This window comes from Vombatus ursinus, unplaced genomic scaffold, assembly GCF_900497805.2.
Source record: "Vombatus ursinus unplaced genomic scaffold, bare-nosed wombat genome assembly UNPS02014768.1, whole genome shotgun sequence".
Lineage (NCBI taxonomy): Eukaryota > Metazoa > Chordata > Mammalia > Diprotodontia > Vombatidae > Vombatus > Vombatus ursinus.
In genome coordinates, this window is record NW_020954546.1 from 12,416,866 (window position 1) to 12,440,345 (window position 23,480).

Genomic DNA, 23,480 nt, shown 5'->3' on the forward strand with positions numbered 1-23,480 from the left:
AACTCAGGTCCTCCTGAATCCAGGGCCGGTGCTCTGTCCACTGCGCCACCTAGCTGCCCCAGGAAGGGCTTCTCTGAGAGACGAGATGAGGTGGGATTGTATGCCAGACAGGTTGGCAGATGAAAGGTTGGGAGGGTTGTGTGTGAGAAACAGCAAACGGTGTAGTTTGACTGGTCTTTGTCATATGGGAAAAGGATCACTGTCAAATCAGGTTCCAAAGATCAGTTGGGGCCAGACTGGAGAAAGTGTTTAAAAGATGGGAGTTTATATTTGATTCTAGAGGCAATAGGAAGCCATCTGAGTTGAATAGGAGAGTGGCGTGATCCCACCTGCATGTCAGGTGAACGATTTTTAAAACTTTTGTTTCACTTAAAATATTTTTCCCCCTCCCACTTCTTCCTCTCCCCCTCCCCACATTGGGGGAAAAAGAGAAAAAAAAAAAGAAATTCTTATAACAACTGTGCCGAGTCAAGCCAAACAAATTCCTGCATTGGACCTCCCCCAAAACGTGTGTTTCATCTGTACCCTGAGTCCATTGCTTCTCTGTCAGGCATCGTCCTCAGGCCTCTGCAGCTGTGGTCTGTCGTTACATTGGCCAGAATCCTTTAGTCTTTCAAAGTCGTTTGCCTTTGCAATGTTGTCCCTATTGGGCCTGGCACTTCGTGAAAGTCCTCCCAGGTTTCTCCCAAACTGTCCCTTTGGCCACTCCTTCTGGCACAGGAGACTTCATTACATTCACATCCCATAATGTGATCAGCCATTCCCAGCTGATGGGCACCCCCTTCACGTCTAGTTCTTTGCCACTACAAAAAGAGCTGCTATAAATAATTTTGTGCATGTGAGTCTTTTCCTCTTAACTCCTTGGGATGTATGCCCAGTAGAGGTGTTGGTTGTGTGTATGCACAGTTTAGTGACTTGGGGCATAGTTCCAAATAGTTTTCCACAATGACTGATAGGTAATCATTTAGGTACCTGTGTGGAGTGGGGGGCAGGGAGGCAGGGAAATTGGAAGCAGCCTCCAGTTAGGAGGCTGTTAGAATAGTTGAGGTGAGAGAGCCCACAACGCTGAGGAGAGCTGTGGTTATCAGCTAGAACAGGGATTCAGATGTATGGCCTCAGTTTCATTGGTATTAGCCTCGGATCCCCAGAGTGAACCTGACAGAACAGTGATTTGATGTCTAACTAGTAGTTTTGCTGTAACCCTTTCATTTCCTTTTTCCTTCTTTGGAAAGCTGGAAATAGGCAGGCTTAAATCAAGCCTCTGTCTCTTCTGTTCTAGAGATAACCCTGTGGGGAATGGAGGTGGGCCTGTTAACGATGCGCAAAGGCGAGTTGGCCCGATTTCTCTTCAAGCCTCGCTATGCCTACGGGGCTCTGGGCTGTCCACCTTTGATTCCACCCAATACCACGGTCCTGTTTGAATTGGAGCTCCTGGACTTCCTGGACTCTGCCGAGTCAGATGAATTCTTCGCCTTAACTGCTGTAAGTCCTTGAGAGCAGACTGGACATCTTTAGATGCGCTCTCTGGCCTCAGTATCCTGCATAGTGGCTTTTGTTTCTTCATGTTCGTCTGACCTTTCTGATTCTCCTTTCTCCCATTTCCATTTTGAAACCTTTGCTGGTGCTGAAGGCAACCTGTCAACTTAATGTATTTTGTGTTTTTGATAAATCAAATGAGATAGTGGATGTAAAAAGGGCTTCACAATGTATAGCGGTGGAAGTGATGGTGTTCACTAAGTGGGATAGATTCGTTTATTTAACAGTTTACCCCAGTTACTAACCTTGCTTCCCAAATTGTCTTTGTCAGACAGTGTGTATTTGTTTACCTCCGTGAAGTCGTTTTAAAAATGAGTGTAATTTTTGTAGCCATCTAATTATACCTTCTCTTATTTTAAATTCCCTCATCACCTATTTATCCTCTTTAAACAGAATTTGTGTTAGAAGGGACTTGGAAACCATTTAGGACAACTCTGCTTGGCCAAGGATTCCACCTGTGCCATCCCCTGCGAGGGATCACAGAGCATTCACCTGAAAACCTGTTTGGGTTCATCTTCCTGGGGGACAGTTAGGTGGGGCAGTGGATAGAGCACCGGCCCTGGATTTAGGAGGACCTGAGTTCAAATCCAGCCTCAGACACATAACACTTACTATCTGTGTGACCCTGGGTGAGTCATTTAACCCCATTGCCTAGCAAAAAAAAAATTCATCTTCCTCAATTTTAACCATTTTAGCTCATTGCCAACTTGCAAGGTCCTGACTCTCTCATCCGATGCATTGGCCATCATGGCTTTGTGTCATCTGACCAATTTGACAGTCTCGCCCTCTGTGCTTTCTCCAGTTCATTGAAAGAAACTTTGACCTGCACAGAGGCAAGGAAAGACCCCCTGGGCCAGTGTCTTAAAGATCCCTCCTCAAGGAGACATTGACTCTGGTTCTGGTCATTCATCCAGTTCCGTAGTCCACATCTTCTATCCTGTCTTCAAGGAAACCATGATGAATTTTGTCAAATACTTGACAGAAATCTAGGTCTTCTACTTGTATGGTATTCCACTAGTATGTAAGTATAACTATGTCAAGAAAAAGGAAACGAGGTTACTTTGGCATGACCCATTCTGAATGAAGCTACACTGACTCTTAAGGATCATGGATCGCCTTCCTAACTGTTGATAAGCTATTGCCTTCACATTGCATCCTGGAATAGCAAGATAAGCTCCCAATGGATGCATGGCATGGACTTCAAGGGTGGCAACATAAACATTGTGAACAAGTAAAGGAGCAGGACCTTTTGGATCTCTGAAGAGCACGTGACCAAAACAGATGATTTGATTATATAAAATTAAAAAGGTTTTGCACAAACAAAACCAAGGCTAAAATAAGACAATCAGGAACTGGGGGCGGGGAGGAATCTTGTTAACAACTTTTGCTGTTAAATATGTCATCCCTAAGATAGACTGAGAACCAATTACAATTATAAGAGTAAGAGCCATTCCCAAATTGACAAATGGTCAAAGGCTGTGAGCAAGCAGTTTTCTGAGGAAGAAAGCCAAGCTATCGATGGCCATATGAAAACTGCTCCAAGTCACTGATAACTAGGGAAATGTGATGAAAGCATCTCTGAAGATCCTCCTTCACACCTATGACAAAAAAGGCGACGACTGGACAGATGATGGTGTGAGAATACGAATGCATTACCGTTGTGCCATTGGAAATGATGAAGGGAATGCAAATGGAATCTTGCAAAGGCTCGTTTGAACGAATAGCGAAGTGAAGTGGCAGTTTGTAGAATAAAGCCTTCTAAACACACCTCGGAAAGTCTTCCGAACTCTTCTCGGTGCAGTGGCCAGCCACGATTCCAGAGAACTCATCTAGAAGCATGCTGTCCACTCCCTGAGGGTGGGGATACACTCAGGCTTCGGACTGACACGCATTTTTTTATTGTTCTTTTTTTAGACAGCCAATGCTGGAATTTGTTTGACTATGACTATTCGTTGCAAAGGCTTTGATGGGGAGGGGAAATCTATTTTTTTCCTTGATTGAAAAAAAATTATATTTTTAAAGATACAAAATACAAATTACATCTGGAGTTTTGCCAGGAATAAAGTCAAGTTCACTGATCTATAGTGTGCAGAATCCCCCCACTTCCTGTTTTTTATAAAATTGGGGTAGGCTTTGTCCTTTTTGAGACCTGAAACGTTTCTTCCGTGCTGGGCGTCCTTCACGGACCGTGGCTCAGCAGTCTCAGCTGAGACCCCAAATTATCCGAGCCACTTCTCTTCCTAAGACAGCTGACCCTCTTCTCTGCTCAAGGCTGTCTCCCACGTTGACTGGCGGACCAGCTTCCTCCTGGATGTGAGGTCTCCTACTGGGCAAGCAGGCCCACTGCCAAGTGGAGGGATCCCCTTCTTGCAGCTCTCCGGGGAGAGGCAAGGAGTGATTCCCTCTCACGGCCTAAGGTCTTTCTTCCCTGCTGCCGTGGGTCATACTCCTCAAGGCTGTCTCCCGTCCTGATTATTATAAAGGGACACCAGGGACAGCCAGTCCTTTGGAGTCAGTGGCAAGCTACCCTCTTCTGTTAGGCTTAACTAATGAACTTCCCCATACTTGGTTGTCTGTGTTATGTGCCCTCTTGGACTTCGTGATTTTCTGAAATGGGCCAAAGTAAGTAATGAGGGGGAGTCAGTTGACTGAGGCCTCTTCTGAACAACTCCCCTGACTAGGGACACCCGGGTATGAGGACGGAGATTAAGGTGGAAAGGAAGACAGTGAGACAGGAGGAAGAATGATCTGGGCTCCAGTAGATGATAGCCACCAGCATCTGGATAAATTGCTATTGAGGGACGCATGTGAGCATCCAGGGGGATGGCAGCAGAGAAGGGGGCTGGGAGTGATGATAAGGAGTGAGGAGCACGCCTGCCACTCCTCCTGGCTTGGTGCATCAGAACTGAGAGTAGAGAAGGAGGAGGGTGGTGTCCAGTACTGGTGAGAGGAGCCCAGTGTGGCGTCTTGGGGGGAGGGCTGCCCTCCATGGGTGCAGGTGGATGGAAAGGAGGCCAGAGGGAAGGGTCTGATAAGAAGAGCAGTTTAACAGCAGTGGGGGGTGGGCCTGAAGTGGATGCCGATTGGGGGGTGGAGCAGCCTGAGCCACAGGTGTTCAAAGAGGAGACGCCTGCAAGCCAGCTGTGGGACAGTGGATTTTCATATCCTTCCCAGTGAGTAAAGGTAGCCCCAGCTGGGGTATCAGGGTCTGAAGGTGAGACTTGGGCTCTGAACTCTTGCTGGTTACACAGGGCCCTGTGCAGTCGATTGACACATCTTCCCTTGGGTCACAAAGCAGACCTTGATCTGGCTTCCTTTTTCTGCCCCTGGGCAGGTCTGGGAACCTTACCAAATTCAGTGGTTCAGCCACGTGTGGCCAGACCGAGACATTTCAGAGCCTATCTCTGTGAACGACACTTGGTGCTGTAGGGGCTGAGCTCTTGAGCTTAGCGGGGTCACCCCAGAGGCCTTTGTTTTTGATCTCTCAGGAGCAGCAGGACATGTTCCCACTTGAGAAGGTGCTGAAGGTGGCTGGCACAGAGCGTGAATTTGGCAACTACCTCTTTCGCCAGAACCGCTTTCACGATGCCAAGGAGAGATACAAAAGGGTAAGAGATCCTGCGGGCAGGCTCCCCAGCCACCTCTTCTGTCCCTAAGGGAAGGGCATCACAATCTTGCCTTGAGTAAGTAGCGTAACACGCTGGCAAGTCTTTGTTGGTAGTGGGCTGGGTGTGGCAGTGGCTGCTGGGTGATTTGCATCTGCAGGCTGGATCCCTCTCTGGTTCCTCTGCCTCCCTTTTGTTAGCAGGTTGCTCATCTCATCACCTGGGACGCACACCCACACTCAGGTGAGCCAGGGCCAGAGAGCTGCGAGGACCCTCCACATCATGGCTTGCTTCTCAGCCTACGTGAGCAGTCTCTGTTCTAGTTTCTCTCTTTTGGCCAGTCCTCCTGACTTTGTCCATCACGTGTTGCTCTGTTCCTGCCTTGCTTTGTCAGATATTCCCATGGCTTTTTCTCCCGGGGCCCATATTCACATTTGTCTTTATTGTTAATTCACCTGAGTGTGTGGTATGTTGGAGAGGCGCTCCTTTTTTCTACCCATCAGATTAGCTGTTTGAGTAAAGTTATTGTGGAGCAGCGGTAGATTTATTCAGGGGCCACAGCGTGCTTGGGAATGGAGAGGACGACACCCTAACCCTAAGCTGACCTCCTGTGTCACGAGCCAGCCCCTTTGGCCTTTCCATCCTGTCCAAAGTTGTCACTCTCATGTCACACACCTGCACGTGGTCTCAGACTCTCACCCCCGATAGAAGGGCACAAATTAGAGATCACTCCAAGATTTCCTGCCTGGGAAGCTGGTGGTGTCCTTGAAGAAACTGGACATTGGGGAAAAAAATTTATTTTAGGGATGAAAAGTGTTCAAGGCCTGTCCCAGAGAGGAATGAACTGGCTTGGGGAGCAAGGGGGTCCCTCCTCACTGGAGATCTTCCAACAGGATGAACGACATTGTGTGGCTATGTCACTATGGGGATTCCCTGTGGGGTATGCGCGACTCAGTGGGCCCAGAGAGCTTTTCCTATTCGCTGAGTTTTGTTTTACATGTGAATATCTCGCCGCTGCCACCTGAAACTCAACTCTTCTCTCTTGTTGTTTAGTCTTTTTGCAGTCGTGTCCAAATCTTCATGGCCTGTTTGGGGTTTTCTGGGCAAAGGTACCGGAGTGGTTTGCCATTTTCTTCTCCAGCTCATTTGACAGATGAGGAAACTGAGGCAAATAGGGTTAAATGACTTGCGCAGGGCCACACGGCTGGTACTGTGACTTGTGGGCACTGTGGTGGTCTGGCGACTATACTAGTGTGAGCGAAGCTTCAACTCTAGGGTGATACTCTAAGTCTGGAGGATGCCAAAGGAAAAGGTGGGGCTCTCTGACACATCCCTGAGTGCTTTCTTCTGATGAGGGCAAGTCAAACTCAAGGTCCACTGAAAGTCTGGAGGGCTAGCTCTCTAGGTCCCTAGGAGGTAGCAGCTTACCAGAGGGGGAAGGACAGTTGTCTTGGTTCCTTATAGAATCAGGTTCATGTCCTTTGTAGGTTCTTGTTTTTGTTAGGTTAAATGAAGTTGGACCTGTGTTCAGTATGGGGCAGCTAGGTAGCACAGTGGAAAGAGCAATGGGCCTGGAGTCAGACCAGAAATCAAATTTGATCTCAGACACTTACTGGCTTTGTGACCCTGGGTAAGTCATTTAATCCCTGCCTCCATAAAACTGGACAAGGAAATGGTAAGATCTCCAGTGTCTTTGCCAAGAAACCCCCGAGAACAGTTGGTCCACAGGGTCACGAAGAGTTGGATGCAGGGTGTTCAGTGTATTGCTACATGAGTGGTCCTGTGAAGAAGCTTTCCACCTTTTTGTGGATACCTAGATGTAAACCACGTTCTGATGTTCCCGGGAGAAATCCTGCTGTGAAGGAGAAGCACAAAAAGAAACTGTAAAGTGATCTCAAGTTTCAGCTTCACCCGTGTACATTCACAGCTGCAGTTGTGGGCCGTCACAAGCTTTCTGCGTTTCTCTGTGTTCTTCATATTTGTGATTTTGAAGCGTAGCAATATTCCCTTGCACTAATACAACAATTCATTCAGCTGTTCTCAAATCGTTAGACTTATGGGCCTCTAGCCTTTGCCATTAAAGCCTTTAGGAGTGTTTTTGTAGGGTTTTGTTTCCCCTCCATAATGTTGTGTATATAGTCTTGGTAGTAGAAGCCTAGAGGAGGGGGTTTTCTGAGATTAGTCACTCCTTATTGTATGATGCTCCATTGTTCCAGAGTGCGCCGCTTCCCAGATCTAGCCCCACGGGGCTGTGACTGCTTCCTCACAGCCAAATTGATAATGAATTTTATCCTTGTTACCGCTCTTTGTCAATTTGGGTGTGAGATGGGACCTCAGAGTTGTTTTAATTTTCACTTCTCAATTATTGGAGTTTAAACAGTTTTTCAAGTAGTTATTGATAAGTTTAATAAACACCTGCTGGATCATATGTTTAGCCATGTATGTTGGGGAATAGATGTTACTGTAGTAAATTCATGGTAATTTCTGATGTATTTTATATATCAAAATTTTGTCAGATACATGTACTGTAAAGTTTTTTCGCAATTTTTCTATCAGATATGTTGCTTTTGTTATGTAAAAATGCTTTTATTTTTATATAATCAAGTCCATCTGTTTTCTATCCTATGATTTTTCGCGTTTATTCAGCAGATAAATTTTTTCTCTCCATTTGTCTCATTTTTTTCTGATCATTGGCATATTTGTAACTTACTGTAGTTTATGGTGATGGCATCTACTACTGCATTTCTCTATATCACCATCCAATTTTTACAGTAGTTTGATTGATTAACTATATTCCCTAATGTTTTGCAATCTTGGATTTAGCAAACATTAATCTGTTATATGCCTTTTTAACTATGGTTTTAACTGCTGCAAGATGTTTTGAGAATCACTGATTTACAATATGATTACAGATCCGTAAATGGGTATTGTATTTTATATGTTGATATAATTCTACTAGCTTTATGGGTTCATGTAATTTTTATACCCATTGTTTTCAAAATTTTCAGAGATCTTTATTTTCTTGGTATAGCTCCTGTGTGACAATTACACACATGCGTGCACGCACGCACATTTATGTCCAGTGAGACAGACCAGGATTTAAAAACCAAGCAGAGTAGTCTGTGTTTCATCTTTGGGACAGTAGGAAGCTGCTGTAAGGGGAGTGACATGATCAGTGGTTGCTTAAAGGAAATCACTTTGGCATTGCGGAGGGTAGAGCCAGAGGCCGGGAGACCAGGGAGACCAGGGAGGAGGCTGTCATCTGGGGCGCCAGCTGTGTGGTAGAGAGAAGGGATTGGATGTGAGGCGTGTCATGGAGGTAGAAATGGCGAGGGGGTGACTGAGCATGATTTGAGAGAGTGTGCTGAGGTGACGAAGCTGGAGGTAGAAAGGACAATGTGGTGCCTTTGATGGGAAGAGGAGGGAGTTTGGGGAGAACAACGAGGTCCGTTTGAGACGGCTCGAGTTTAAGATGTTTGAAACGTCCAGGTCAGGGTGGTCACTGGACAGTGGGGGATGCTGGGCTGAATTTCGGGGAAAGACCAGCCCGCTGCTGAAGCCCCAAGGAGCCACATGACTTAGCCAAGGTCACCCAGGGAGGAAGTCCTTTGCATCTGCATCAGCAGCAAGGATGAACAAGTAAGAAACCTAGATGAGACACTTACACGTGGCCAGGTCGCATCCCACGCGGTGCCACTTAGGCCTTCTGGTGATGTCATGGCGCTGCTCCCCCGGTCTCTGCTGGCTTCTGCCCCATTGGTGGGTCACTTTGTCAGCTGTTCCAGGCATGGCTTCTGGGCCCAGGCCCTGGAGCTTCTCTGCTTCTGGCTGCCATGTTCTCTCATTTACTTCAAGGCCAGAGTCTTCTCCCTGTAAAAGCTTCCCCTTCGTGCGCCAGGCTGCCTTGTCCCTTCTGAGACTTGGCACATCGCAGGGCCCCATGTCTTCAACAGGAGAGCTTCTGTTGGAGATGATGAGCCCTTCAGGACACAGTGCCAAGTAGTGGGCAGCTGTTTCTCTGAGGCCTCTGACTGTGAACTTCACTTCCTGCTGGGCTTGGGGCTCCAGAGGCCAGCTCGCTCTGTCTGCCTCATGCTGAGCCTTCTGGAGGCTCTCCTGGCTCTGAAAATGTCTTCTGGCTATTGCCTGTCTCCACAGCACTTTCATTCTCCTGTATTTCCCTCCTCGTCTACACAGTGAGCTGTCTCTTGTAACAAAGACAAAAAAACGCAGTGCAGCCAACCAAAGCGCCGTCTCGGTCAAGTTTGACTGTGTGTGCAGTGGGCCACGCTTTTAGTTCCCCACTTCTGGAAAAAGTTTGTATCTCTGAAGCTCAGGTCTCTCCTGGTCATCCCACGTGAGGGCTTTTTGCCCAGTGGCTGCCAGATGCGCTGTGGTCCTCTCAACTCTTTTATTCTCTTCTAGAGAAGTCTGGTGGGGAGGCCCCGAGACCAAGGGTCATAGGCCAGGCCTGACTCGGGCCAGTCTGATAGTTCAGGATTGAGGTTGAAATGAAATGAGACATTTGTAGACCATCTAATGGTTTCCAGAAAGAGTTTTCCTTAGCCATAGCATGGAAAGAACTCTCAGCAAGGCTACAGTACTGGTTCAAGTAGGTGTGTGCTCTCCGAGGGGCGGGTGGGACGTCATCAAGTCAGAGGAAGGCTGACTCCCCTCCCCCTCACGCCTGCCTCATTCACGACCTCAGGGCCTGGGAATCTGCATCAGGGCCTTGAACCTGAGCTTGCTCTGCTAGTCAGATCTAAGGAACAGCGTCCTCAGCCTTTTAGGGGCAAAAGCTAGCTGAGCCTCCATGGCCGGGATGCTGGCAGACATTGCTTCTGTCTCACAGAGGCAAGGTCGTGATCTGTGCTGCCTCCTTTGCTGCATGTCTGGCCTTTCAGATAGGGGGTGTCCCAGCCGTATGGCTCTTTGAGCTCAAGACTGCACTAAGACCCTTGGGACATGCTGACTGGACCTGCCTGGTCACAGCTAGTGAGCCTTTGAGCTCATCCTCAGAATTGCGTTTGTGCAAACTTTCATGAGTGGCATTTTTCCCCCACTGGTTTTGCTGCTGATTTTAAAAGGTAATGTGCTCTGCTGCTGTTTGCGTAGAAAAACCACTTAGTGAATTGTACGTTGCCATGTGTCTTTTAATAGATGAAAGTTGTTTCTGTCTTAGTGAGCTCAGCTCAGATGACGGATGGGGCCTTCTGAGGAGCCAGAGCCAGAGGTGAGGGTGCTTGTAAAGCAGGAGGCCCAGGGTCCCCCTGCTGCTCCATGGTCCAAGCCAGAAAGATCCTTCAGGAAGGCCCTGGAAAGACAGAACAGGCTCCTTGGAGCATCGTGGCCTTAGAGTGTCCTGGGAGGCAGGGACATCAGATACCGAATTGCTCTGTGACCCTGGGCAAGTGGGTTTCCTCTGAGCCTGTTTCCCCACCTGCAAAATGGGGCTAATAATAGCACCTTCCCCTTTCCTCCTGTTCCCTGTTGAGTGAAGTGTATTTCTGTAGCTGTGTGTTTTGTTTTCTCCTTTGACAGTGTAGATGAGTGAAATGTTGGGCGCTCCCCCAGGCCCCTTCTCCTTGTTTGTAGAGAAGCTTACTTGTGAACCCTGATTACGCAAGCTCATTTCCCTAACCTTTCCCCCTCTCTCTTCCTTCCTTTCCTTCCATTCTTCTCTTAAGACTCTAAAGATATAACCCAGTCACTCCCAGGGCCCCTCTGACTCTGAAGATGATGGGGTTCAGAGAAGACACGAGTAGTATCCCTTCATTTAGAACGGAAGCCATTTAGCCTTATTTTGTACTTTATCATGATTCGTTTGTGTTTACTTTTTTATGTTCCTCTTAACCCCGGTGTTTGAACTTTAGAGTTTTTACACAGCTCTGGTCTTTTTTTATCAGGAGTGCTTGGAAGCATTATACTCAGTTTCGTTACATGAGTGATACTTGGTTGTAACCCGAAATCCTTTGCCGTCTGGAATATCGTATTCCAAGCACTCCGCTGCTTTGTTAGTGTGGCTGCTAAATCATGTGTGATCCTGACTGTGACATTTCAGTATTGAATTCTTTCTTTCTGGCTGCTGCAGTATTTTTTTCTTTGACCTAGAAACTGGAGTTAGGCTATGATGTGCCTGGAAGTTTTCATTTTAGAGTTTTTCTGTCAGGACTTGACCAGTGGATTCTTTCTATTTTCACTTCACCCTCTGGCTCTAAAAGTCCTGGAAAGTTTTTTCATAAGATTTCTCAAAATAGGATGTCTAGACTTTTTTTTTTGTTATAGTATTCAGATAGTCCATTGATTATTAAACTTTTTTCTCCTTGATCTGTTTTCCAAGTCAATTGTTTTTACTTTGAGATACCTTAGGGTTTTTTCCTATGTTTTTTTTTCAGTCTTTTGACTTTGGTTTAATATTCTTATTGTCTCATGAAGTCATTGAGGTCTATTTGGTCCATTCTGATTTTCAGGGAGTTAGTTGCTTGGGCAGATTTTGTACCTCTTGTCTCAAGCTGTTTATTACCTTTTTTATTCTTTCTTCCATGGCTCTCATTGCTTTTCCAACTTTTTTCTCTAACACTCTGATTTCATTTATAAAAACTTTTTTTAAGATTTTGCTTTCAAGTTTTTGCTTAATCGTATCCAATTTTGCCCAACCTCTTTTTCTTTGAGGTTTTGCTTGTAGATATTTTGGAATCACTTTCTTCTGGGTTTGTGTCTTGAGCATCCCTGTCACCATAATAGCTCCTTATGGAGAGAGGAATTCTTTTTTTTTGTTTGCTCTTTCTTTCAGCCTACTTCCTGACTTCAGAATTGATATTAGGATCAGTCACTGTGCAGATCTTTTTTTGACATTATTTTCTATGTGTATTATATATTTTACATTTTATCATTTTTCCAATTATGTGTAAAAACAATTTCTAACATTCATTTTTTAAATTGAGTTCCAAATTCTCTTGGTGTCTGTCCTATCTCCTCCCTGAGATGGCAAACAGTATGATATAGGTTATACATGTGAAGTCATGCAAAACATATTTCCATATTAGTCATGTTGTGAAAGAAAACACAGCCCAACAAAACCCAAGAAAAATAAAGTTAAAAAAAGTATGCTTTGATTTGCTTTCACACTCCATCAGTTTTTTCTCTGCAGGTGGGCAGCTTTTTTTGTCACGAGTACTTCAGAACTGTCTTGGATGATTGTACTGCTGAGAATGGCTAAGTCATTCACAGTTGATCATCATTATAACGTTGCTATTACTGTGTACCATGTTCTCTTGGTTCTGCTCACTTCACTTTGCATCAAGTTCATTTGAATCTTTCCGGGTTTTTCTGAAAGCATCCCCTTCATCATTTTTTGTAGTGCAGTAGTATTCCATCACAGTCATATATGGTGACAGCTTGTTCAACCATTCCCCAGTTGATGGGCATCCCCTCGATTTCCAAGTTTTTTCCACCACAAAAAGCTGCCATAAATATTTTTGCACATATTGTGCATTTTCCTTTTTTTAAAAAATCTGTTTGGGTTACAATAGTGATAGTGCTGCCTCAAAGGATATGCACAGCTTTATAGTCCTTTGGGCATAGTCCCAAATTGCTCTCCAGAATGGTTGGATCAGTTCACAACTCCACCAACAGTGCATTAGTGTCCCAATTTTCCCAGATCCCCTCCAACATTTGTCATTTCCCTTTTCTGTCATATTAGCCAATCTGATAAGTGTGAGGTGGTACCTTGTTTTAATTTGCGTTTCTCTAACCAATAGTTATTTAGAGCATTTTTTCTTATGGCTATAGATAGCTTTGATTACTTCATCTGAAAACTGCCTGTTCATATCCTTTGGCCATTTATCGATTAAGGAATACTTGTATTTTTATAAATTTGACTCATTCCTCTATATAGTTAAGAAATGAGACTTTTATCAGTTGTCTGACTCCCTTACCTGCGGCCCGAAAGCTCTCAAAGCAGCTGCCAATGTACTGGCCTGTCACTGGCTTGCCCCAGACTATGCTCTACTCTCGCCCCTATGAGACAGATTTTTCCTGTCAATCTTCTAAGTTGTCTTGTGCTGGAAATCTTTTGTTGGCTCTGCTGCTCCAGGCAATTGGGGTTAAGTGACTTGCCCAGGGTCACACAGCTAGTAAGTGTCAAGTGTTTGGTCTGAGGCCAGATTTGAACTCAGGTCCTCCTGACTTCAAGGCCGCTGCTGTATCCACTGTGCCACCAAGCTGCCCCTTTGAGGTGTTATTTTTAAGCTGTTTGGAAGGGAATGTGGGAGAACTGAGGTGAGTCCGTGCCTTTGCCCCAGCCCACTCTGCACTGTGTGACCAAGGATTCAGGCTGCTTGTCTTGCTGCTTTCTCAGGTTGTTTTAGTAGAGGATTTCAGGGACAGCTCAGGTTGGGGAAGTGCCAGCTTTAGCTTACCCAGAGCAGTTGATCCAAAGCAGAGTCTAATTGCTGCCCCCTTCATCCAAACTGTAAGTTCTTGGGTCTGAGCAGCAATAGATGTTGGAGTCAGCCAGTTGGGAACCTCTGCTGGTTCACAGCGACAGACCTGTAGGCTCTCCTTTGGTCGGGGATTCCTGCCCTGGTTTTCCCTCTGCAGGCTTCAGACTGGGCTGGGGGCTAGATCTGAGACCTTATTCTGCTCTGGGGTCTGAGCCACGTAGCTCCTGCCTCTGGACTTGCTCTTCTTGGTACATGGACTGGAGCATTCTATTTTACCTTGGAATGCCTCCTCCCACCCGCCATGGGTCCAGGTCTTCTCCTCGGTTCACCCTGGATCTGTGGACAGATGATGGGTGACAAAGCGCCCCAGCATGGGTCTGGTACCTCCTTTTGAACCCTAGTGCTCCTGGTCCCAGTATTCATAGACCTCTCTGTCTCCCTATGTTGACCTGGGTTTAAAAAAAGGACTCACTGACTTTTTTCTTGGATTTCCCCATCAGGATTCAGTCTGGTATGTTTTCTAGATGTTTTTGAAGGGAGCAGGGGGAGGTCACTATACTTTTTCCTACTATTCCACCATCTTGGCTTCTTTTTGGAGGTATTTCCCAGATCTTGAACTGAGATGATCTTTGATCTAGGCCAGTGTTGAGGAGGAGAGACTTTGACCTCATCCAGAATACACCAGAGAATTTTCTATCACAACGTGCAAAGAACAGACAACACCAACAGTAGAACCCCGAGCTTCCCGTCTCCTCTTTTCGCTTTTATGGTTCATGTGGGGCTCTCTCAATCAGTCTTCAGGATTTTCTCCATCTCAGTTGTCTTGATTTTTCAGCCTGTATTCCAGAAAGATCTCTTGCGACTTGTCTTTCCCTGGGGGAAAGAATGTGATGGGCAGTATCAAAAAGCATTGAAGACAAAGAGCAGCCCTTATCTAAAATGGCTGTTTCTGGTCATCACACCCCAGAAGGATGTGTAACTGTGCTGTGCTGTCCTGTCTCGTTTACCCTTCCAGCCCCTCCCTGTAAATGAGTGGGCCTGACTGGATGCTTTTCTTTCTGCATTTTAAGGCAGGGAATCTGGGAACTAGCTGCCAGAGGAAGCTAGAGCAACCGCCATGTGAATTAGCGGTAGCTGGGGCTTGGGGCTGTCAGACCACAGCAGATGCAGCCTGGGAGACACGAACTGCCTTGAAACCAGGCATCCCTCTCAGTACAAGTAGCAGAGGCCATTGCCGCTTGGCCTTTGGAGCTAAGGACTTCTAGGGAAGACCATGCTGGCAGCCATCCCCACTGCCTCCGGAGAGAGCTTGGACCGAGAGGAGAGCAGCTAACGGGGATGAGACCGTGAAGGGGCGAGTCGGGCTCAGCTCCTGGGAGGATGCTTGGGGCCTTGTGAGAAAGGCAGGAGACCCTCCACCCCCAGGCCCTCCTGTGCACGCAGAGCACCCCCACAGCGGACCCCAGTCTCGCAGTCCATTCCCTCGTTTTTTTCCCACAACCTCCTAGGTCGGGGGAAGGTGAATACCCTGGAACTGTCAGCTGATGTCCAGAGAGAGAACATCAGGAGGAGCGCTTGGCAGGCTTCTTTGTAATCTTTTATGTTGATAAAAGCCACGTGGCGACAGGAAGGTGATTGCCTGGGTATGGAGGGGGCTTCTAGGGCTATAGATACGACTGTGTTTATGGTCATCCCAAGGAGTGTTGAATGTGAACCCTTAGCCTAGAATTCTGAGGGTTTCATGCTTTCCTAATCCTTTTGAAATTGTATAGCTTGGTGGGAACAGTGGTACGTGCATGAGCATAGAAAAAAATCTTATGGGGAGGGAAGGGCGGGTGACACAGAGAGAGAGAGGCACGCATGCACATGCACACGCGTGCACGCTGGTCGCTTGAGCATAGCACCACCTGGTGGGAAAATGACATATCACATACTAATTGTAGTGACTGTCTTCCTTGTAGGCTTAGCAGGGAGGATACACATCTCATCAATCGACAAGTATTGATTAGATGCTTACTGTGTGCCAGGCGCTTGACTAGTTATTGGGGTACACAGCCTCCACCACTCACAAATACAGTGGACGTGGCTTTATCACCTTGCTGTGTTTTCTCAAGGGCAAATCGCTGCTTTTCTTTGTGTAGCAATTTCCCCCTTTGTTAAACGAGGACCATGCAACTTGCCAAGAGCTGCCATTGTGGGTCAGACCCCATAGGTTCATTTAGCCATGAAAATCGTTGCCAACAGAGACTCCTTTGCTCCTTTGTTTTGTCTGGTTGGATTTTGTGTCGTCTGCCTGTTTTCCCTTGTGTGGTTTCAAGCTTTAATTTTCCAGCTTGCTGAGGAATATTATGTGTTTACAAGAGGGAGTTATTTCCTTATGGCAGTAATGAGGTTCCCTTGAAAGCAAAGGACTTAAGAACTCTTTGAACTCAGAAGTGGAAATGCATTTGCTCTTTCATGGGCGACATTTTCTCTTAAGCCCAACACCCTTCCTAACTTGTGTTGTTGGACTTTGTTGTGTTTCTGGTCAGTGAGCAAACAGGAAGCCCCTACTGTGTGCTAGGGGGATGCACAGGCAGAGATGAGCAGGCCCTGCCCTTGGGCTCTTTTAGGGGCAAGCATTCTGGCCCTGGCTGAGGTTGCTCGCTCCCTGCTATTTCAGACTTCTCTGTCAACCGCTTTGTTTCCCTACAGACCTCCTTGATTCTTTGCCGAAGGCCTTTTCACCCTGGGGAACAGGGTCACATAGAGAGCGCCAAGCTCCTGGTCTTCCTTAACCTGTCCTTCACTTACCTCAAGTTGGAACGACCCACTCGGGCCCTGGTCTATGGAGAGCAAGCCTTGGCTATCGATCCGAAGAATGCGAAGGCCCTCTTCAGGTGTGGACAGGTAAGTGTGGAGCTGGCCTTTTGTTGGGGGAAGAGATTCAGGAAGTGCTGGCCCTAATGCAGAAACCTTCTCAAGGGCCATGTTCTTCCAGTGGCCAGGTCTTCAGAACACGGCTTCTCCTCCCCTCAGAGCTCAAGCGGAAGCCCAGGGGCTTGGAGGTGGCCTTCTGATACTGTGACTCAGGCACCTCCACCGAGGGGCTTCTCCTGCCCGTGATATTGTCCATTCACATCGATTAGTCATCCAGATTTAGTTAGCTTCTATCAGGTAGTGTTTGCTGAGGGAGTAGAGTAAAAATAATTGACCCAAAACATCAATGAAAAGTCTGGGACATCCCTCCCACCAGTACAGACCCAGTCCAGGGAGAGTTGGTTCAAGCCTAGATTGGGTGGTGCCCATGGACAAAGGAGAGCTAATGGCTTCTGGCGCTTCTTTGGGAGACTGCTGCTGTGGCACCTTCTCCAGCTGAAGAGGCCTTTCCCCCATGCGTCTAATTTGTCCTTGGCTCCTAGTGCAGACTTAGCAGCATCTGCTGTTCCGGGGACAATGCTTGGGCTAGGACACCAGAATCCTCTGCTCCTCGCCTGGCCAGTGTGGTGTGGGAGACCAAGACTTAGCCCAAGCTGGCTCTCTTGCTCTCCCCCATCCCATGCTTGGCCTGGCTGGGTAGCTTCCTCCATTGAGGGAGCAGCTAAATGGTGTCAGTTCATTCCCAACTCACCCTCAGGCCCCAGAGGGTGTGACCAAGCCCAGTCAGTCCTCCAAACAGACTTTCTGGTGCAACCTAGTTGAAATGTCTTTGATAGACTGATTGATTGGGGGGAGGGGTCCAGACCTTGTTCACAACTTTTATTTATCATGTTCTCACCTAACAAAGATCTCAGTATATCTCTTATCTCTTTCTTTAAGTGAGGTTAGGTGATTTGATTAACTCAGTTGACCCCCTTCCATTACTAAAGTGGATTACTTCAAGAATTTTACTTCTCCCAGTTTGTTTTTCTTTTCCCAAATACGCAGTGCTGTAATTCTCACCATCTTTATGGCAGGCTTGTCTTCACATGACTGAATATGAGAGAGCCCGGGATTTCCTCGTCCGAGCCCAGAGAGAACAGCCTTTAAATCATGACATCAACAAGGAGCTGAAGAAGCTGGCCAGGCAAGTGCCCCTCCTTCTGACTTGTCACAGACCGGTGGATGTGTGGACATGTGGCCTCTGGGTCTTACTTGTCAGGAGGAAATGTTGGGAGGCTCGCTCCTGGAGTCCTCAGTGTGCCCAAGGATGGAGGTAAATGTGAGATTTCAGTCTCACTGTGCTTCAGGTTTGCAGCAGAATCCCTAAAATTGCTGAAAACTTGAGGACATTCTAGATATTTCCTTTCTGATGTTGAAAAATAACTGTCTCAGGCCAGGGATGCTGGGTGATGACTCTTTACACGAAAGTTTCCTTATTAACTAGTACAAGCCGCAATGTTCGAGGGCTGTGAAAGCCATGGAACCTGTAGGCTGGTGAAGAAAGGCACCTTCTCCACGTGGGGTCTGTGAACTTGAAGAAGATCTGTCTTGACAACGATGTCTCCGTAGTTGGTTTCCTTTGTAGCCATGTTAATTATTTTATGCATTTAAAAGAAGGTGTCCCTAGGCTCGCTCCTCAGTGACAGCCTTGGATCAGCCTCTTCTGGGCCCTTCAGGCTGCCCTGTTCAGAAGGAGAAGCTTCTTTTTAGCCCAGGTGTGCTGGCGGCCCCCTAGCTCAGTCCTGCCCAATGGTGGTTGGCCTGAGTGTTAGAGAAGGACAGAGCCCAGCAGGAACCATTCCTAAAGTTCCTGCCCTGTGCTCAGTGACAAAAAGGGCAGAGTCCTTGCTCTGGGAGCTTGTCTGTGTCATTGCCTACAAACAGGCCTTTTAGAAGCATTTTGTTCTCTCTTCCAAAAGCTGTTACAGACACTCCATGGATAAAGAGAAGGAAATGTGCCACCGAATATTTTCTCCTCTCCATTCCTCTGCTGTGCAACAGAACTGAAGGTAAGTTGAGAGCCAGAAGAGGGTGAAGGGCAGGAACCCCTCAAGCTGAGGGAGGGCTTGGCCTGGAGACTAAAGATAGATTAGGGGATGTGGCAGACCTGGGTGGGAGAAAGCAGGTCACTATTGAACATGCTGTTTGGAGCCAGGGGCCAGATGTAGAGGTGGGGGGCTCTCCTACAGTCTGAGACCCCAAGGATCCGGGCCTGGGCTTCTCCCTCTAAAGCCTTGGGGGGCATAGTGAGCGTTCACTTGTATATAGCAGCCCCTTTCTCTCAGCCCCACCCCCCTCTGGGAGACAGTGATGACAAGGGTCCCTGGCCCATTCTCCAGATGGAGAAACTGAAGCCCTGGGCATTTAAGGGATTTGACTGTTACACAGCAGTGAGTGGCTGCAGCTGGATTCCAAACAAGAGCTTGCTGCTTCACACCTAGGACTCTGTTGGTCTCTCCCACTGCACTGACCTCCAGTAAACTGTGGGTAACAGAAAAATGACTAATGCAGTTGAACCGAGAGCTCAGAGAGCCGCAGCTCCCTAGCTCTGGTTTGTATGAGGAGCTAAATCTTTTCACCTTCCTGTGCTCCAAGCAGGACCAGATTCATTTGACTCTTCTTGAATGGGAGTGATTTGCCTCTGAAACCTGAGCGTTGTCTTGGGGGAGGTTTCTCCAAGGGCTTTTCTGCTTGTCCCCCCAGCCCTTGGACACATGGGAAGTCTTTAATAAAAGCATTTCCGTCCCATTCCACGTCAGAGCTCCTGGAGAACTAAATCCAGCACAGTTCCCACCGTTAAGATTTCCCTGAGTGCACAGAGTAATAATACACTTGCTCAGTCAACTGTTACTTAATCCATGGAAAAAACCCACCTGCCTCAAACACCTGCTGTGCCACATAGATAAGTCTGTTCTCCTGAGGGAAATTAAACAAGAAAGCGGCTAACAACAGCTGCTGAATGAACCAGCAGTGATAAACCTTCACTTTGTGGAGGCCTCCAGCCTCCAGCCTCCAAGCACGGCAGAGAGGCCGGCTGTCAAAGGGCCCATTCATGATAGGGCCGTTCAAAGGGGCCTGGGAGCTGCCGCTCCCCGCCTGCTCAGGTGTGCCAGGTAGGGACCAGCAGCAAACGCCCCTGTCCTCATCCTCCCCCTCGCCCCCCTGACTCAAGGGACCCGAGAATGGAAAGATTTGCCAATATTTGAACTGGGAAACTGCTTGACACCTCCCCCCACCTCCTCCCTGTTTGGCTCTTCTCAGCATTGTTATACCCTGGTGGGGACAGCGTGTTTTCTGAGCGTTCTGAACCCCGTGATGTGTTCACCTTTTCTTACCCAGGAGCAAATTCGCTGTGCCTGAGTCCAGCCGGGAACTTGATTTTCCTGCAGGTACTAGGCCTCAAGGCTCCCAGCTCTAAAGCCTCTGACCTTCGGTGTGCAGTGGTTAGAGCGAAAGCATCAGGAGACCTGAGTTCAAATACAGCCTTGGATACTTACTAGATCCGTGACCCTGGGCAAGTCGCCTCAACTCTGCCTTCGTTTCCTCAACCATAAATGGAGATAATAACAGCATCTTCTTCCCGGGGTTGTTGTGAGGATCAAATGAGATAATCTTTTTAAAGTGCTTAGTCTAATGCTTGGCCCATAGTAGGTGCTTAATCAGTGCTTGTCCACACCTGTCCTCCACCCCATCCCCTGGCCCCAGTGTGAAAGATTCAGTTTGGGGGTAATCTAAAAAGGGCAGGGGATAGGTGGTCAGCATCCACAGGGGGCGACCTCGGCCACGCCTGCCTCTGACCTCTGCCTCAGCTGTATCTTGTGGAAGGTCTTGTTTGGCGACTCAGTCACCCTCCTCCCTTGTGCTCTTTTCTCTGCATCTGGGCTTTCTCCAGGAGCCAATGTAATGAGATTCTAGCTGGCCCGCCCTCACGTGGGGCTTGGGCTGCTCCTGCTTGGTGAGGAATGGGGGCCTGAGCTCTTGGGAAACCCCCGTGGTCATGCAGCTAACAGGCCTGCAACAGGAACCAGGACTTTGATTCTCACCTCCTGTTCTTGCCACAAGAGCCCCACTTCTCTGCTAAAAAGCCCATTTTAGTGCTTCTTACAGCCTGAGCCCTGTGTCATCAGAAGTACAAGTGTGATTCAGAAACTTGGCTGTAAGAAAACAGAAGGGTATACCTGCAGGGCACTTCCTCTCATCTGACAGCATTCTCTTATGGTCGATAGAGAGCAGATCAGTTTTAGGAAGGTTTGGAGGTTTTTCCCAGTAGCCTCATGGACAAGACAGGAAAGCGTGGGCTGGATGTTAGCCCAGTTAGGTGAGTTCATAGGTCGTTGGTCAGAAGTACCCAAGAATGTTGATGGAGGATGGCTTCCAGCTGGGCATCTATGGAGTAGGAGGCAGAAAATGCCTGGTCTGTAAAAGTAGGGCATTGGGCCCCATGCTGGGGGTCTGGGAGCCCTTTCGAGCATGAGATACCGCAGAGCAGGACTGTCACACTCAAACAGAGCTGCAGAGAGCTGCCGATTGGCCCAGAAAACTCCCTGCTGACGTTATCTGTGGTTGACTGTGTTTTTATTTTGTTCATCATTACTCAGTTATATCTGAAGCTGGCTCGGCCACACTGCAGGGTTGTGGGCCGCCTGCAGCCCCAGCCCTGGTCTGACGCCTCTGCTGACACATCCTTCGCAGAAAATTTCCTAAAGCCTGAACACGCTGCCAGCTCTCACTTGTGCTTCTGCAGCTTCGTCTAAGTCGGCGTCTTTGTACAAAAGGGGAAACTGAGGCGCAGGTTCTCCTGTCTGATGCTCTCAGACCTGTCCTTGATCCCCTTCATCATCACTTTCCTCTCATCCGGAGCCAAGGTGGGAGGGTCAGGCTCAGGGCTAGCTTTGCTCTTCGCAGCTAACCCCGTCTTTCCGTTTTCTTCTCTTAAAAAAAAAAAAAAAAGTTGTGTGTATATGATCTGAGTGATCTCTGAGGTCCCTTTCAGCTCGAAATCCTAACACCTGTAACCTGTGGCCTGGTCTGAACCTGAAAAGAAGTTTCTTCGGAGGTGGGTGAGTGCTCCCTGCGGAGCCCTTGCGGATAGGGCTGGGGGACGGGGGCAGGCACACTGCCTGTTTGGTGATCATGCTCACCAGAGCTCTGGAATGTGGAATAGTCACAGTCACTGGCTCGATTTCAAACTTGAGCTCTGACTGAGACCCTAAAGGTTTGAGATGCACGGTTTTCAAACGATGATTTTGTGAATTTTCCCTCTGGGGGTGCTGCTGGTTTATATCTTTCTGCTGGCATTTGTGTAGGGATTTTTCCCTCTCCTTCCTCGCACAGAAGAGAAGTTTAAACCTTGGAGAATCGGATTAAGTGATTAAACCACACTGCCTGAACTTCAGGGCGAGAATATCTTAATTTTTTAAAAACATCTCTTTCTGGGAAGAGTGGTGGCAGGCCCCCAGGAGCGCCATGGTGATGGGGAGCTCGGGCCGGCTCAGGTTGGCAGGTCGGATGGCTGGTTTGGCCCTGTCCCCTAAACCTAGCATAGGAGGAGCAGGAGAACGGCCAAGAGCAACAGGCAGGCCAGCGCGGCAGGAAGCTTCCTTGCATTTCTGTGCTGGGCAGTTCATCTCAGAGCAAGTCTTTGCCTCCAGTTCCAGGGTCTGAAGCGAGGCAAAGACCTGGCGTGAGTGACCTCAGGAGCTAGAAGAGACACGGAGCAGGGGCAAAGCATCCCCAGAGCACACTTGAGGACCCAGGCTTGGCCCAGCTCCGAACGTCGAACAAACAGGGACTTGTGCAAACTGCTGGCTCCTCCGCTGCCCTCCTCTCCGCCTCCCCTGAAAAGTACCATGTGTGCCTCCGCAGAGGCACCTCCTGCCAGACCTGCATTTTCTCGTAAGGCATGTCTAGTGTCATTTTCTGGGCGTCTGCTGCGTATAGGATCCTGAGCTTGGAGTGGCTGTGCAGTACCCTTCCTCCCTCTCTGCCTCAGAATCGAGAGATGCCAGTGAAATGGCCCTTTGTTGTGTGACTATATATAGCCCCACTTGGGTCAGTACGTTTGCGTTAACACCCCTCCCTTGGAAAACATTTCCCTGGTTCGGTGTCTTTGGCTCCCTTGTCTCTCACCACATCCTCTCTTGGCTGCTGCCACGGCCTCTGTTCCTGATTCACGCTCCAGCTTGCTTCCGGCCCCCAGGAAGCGCAGAGATGGGCTTCGTGACGTTTGTGCTCCTGGTGTGCGACTTACCAATGAGGGGAAGCCTGGCAGAGCTCCAGAACTCGACTGATTCTGGGACGACTTCCCCCCATCTTGGAAAAGAAGGGCCACAGCAGGGATCTCACTTTCAGATGCTCACTGGAACCGAGGAATTCTCGACTTGGCTCTTCAATGCTCTTGGCGTGGGACTCGGGAAAAGTCGCTTTAAAACCTTTTGGCCATCAGCCTCTTCACAAAATGAGGGCATCAAGTTCGATGGTCTCTTTGACCCCTTCCGGGACCACTGAACACCATTTAGCTTTGTAGTTATCTTGGTCTGTGTCAGGGACAAAGCCTTTCTCTCAGGAAGCTTAGAGCTTAGTTATTTGTTCTACATTTTTTAAAGAAAATAGTCAAGTGCTTTCTGCACTGCCCCAACAGGCTTTGTACTCAGGGGTTTTTTTTGTATTTTTTCTTTTTTTTTTTTAGTTTTCGACATTCACTTCCATGAGATTTTAAGTTCTAAATTTTCTCCCTCTTCCCACGACTGTGTGCAATCTCATATAGGCTCTACGTATAAGTGATATTAAACATATTTTCATATTAGTCAATGTCATAAGAATTAGAACCAATGGGAGAAACCATGAGAAAGAAGAAATAAAACAGCAACACAAAAGAGAGCAAATAGTATGCTTCGATCTGCATTCAAACTCCATAGTTCTTTCTTTGGATGTGGGTAGCATTTTCCATCATGAGGCCTTTGGAGATGTCGTAGGTCCTTGCATTGCTGAGAAG

At 47.8% G+C, this 23,480-nt stretch overlaps 2 protein-coding genes across 2 annotated transcripts in view; one reads left to right on the plus strand and one right to left on the minus strand.

Annotated features, from left to right (window-relative positions):
- The window catches only part of TRIM50 (tripartite motif containing 50), a 24,774-nt gene extending 15,544 nt beyond the window's left edge, over nucleotides 1-9,230 (minus strand). The window contains exon 1 of the mRNA XM_027861550.1: nucleotides 8,807-9,230. Coding sequence (XP_027717351.1) covers nucleotides 8,807-9,083 — 277 coding nt within the window. The 5' untranslated portion in view covers nucleotides 9,084-9,230. The remainder of the gene's footprint in view (nucleotides 1-8,806) is intronic.
- The window catches only part of FKBP6 (FKBP prolyl isomerase 6), a 43,740-nt gene that overhangs the window by 2,376 nt on the left and 17,884 nt on the right, over nucleotides 1-23,480 (plus strand). Inside the window, exons 4-8 of the mRNA XM_027861551.1 lie at nucleotides 1,280-1,482; nucleotides 5,025-5,144; nucleotides 16,280-16,474; nucleotides 17,521-17,630; nucleotides 18,406-18,495. Of these exons, the coding sequence (XP_027717352.1) occupies nucleotides 1,280-1,482; nucleotides 5,025-5,144; nucleotides 16,280-16,474; nucleotides 17,521-17,630; nucleotides 18,406-18,493 (716 nt within the window). The 3' untranslated portion in view covers nucleotides 18,494-18,495. The remainder of the gene's footprint in view (nucleotides 1-1,279; nucleotides 1,483-5,024; nucleotides 5,145-16,279; nucleotides 16,475-17,520; nucleotides 17,631-18,405; nucleotides 18,496-23,480) is intronic.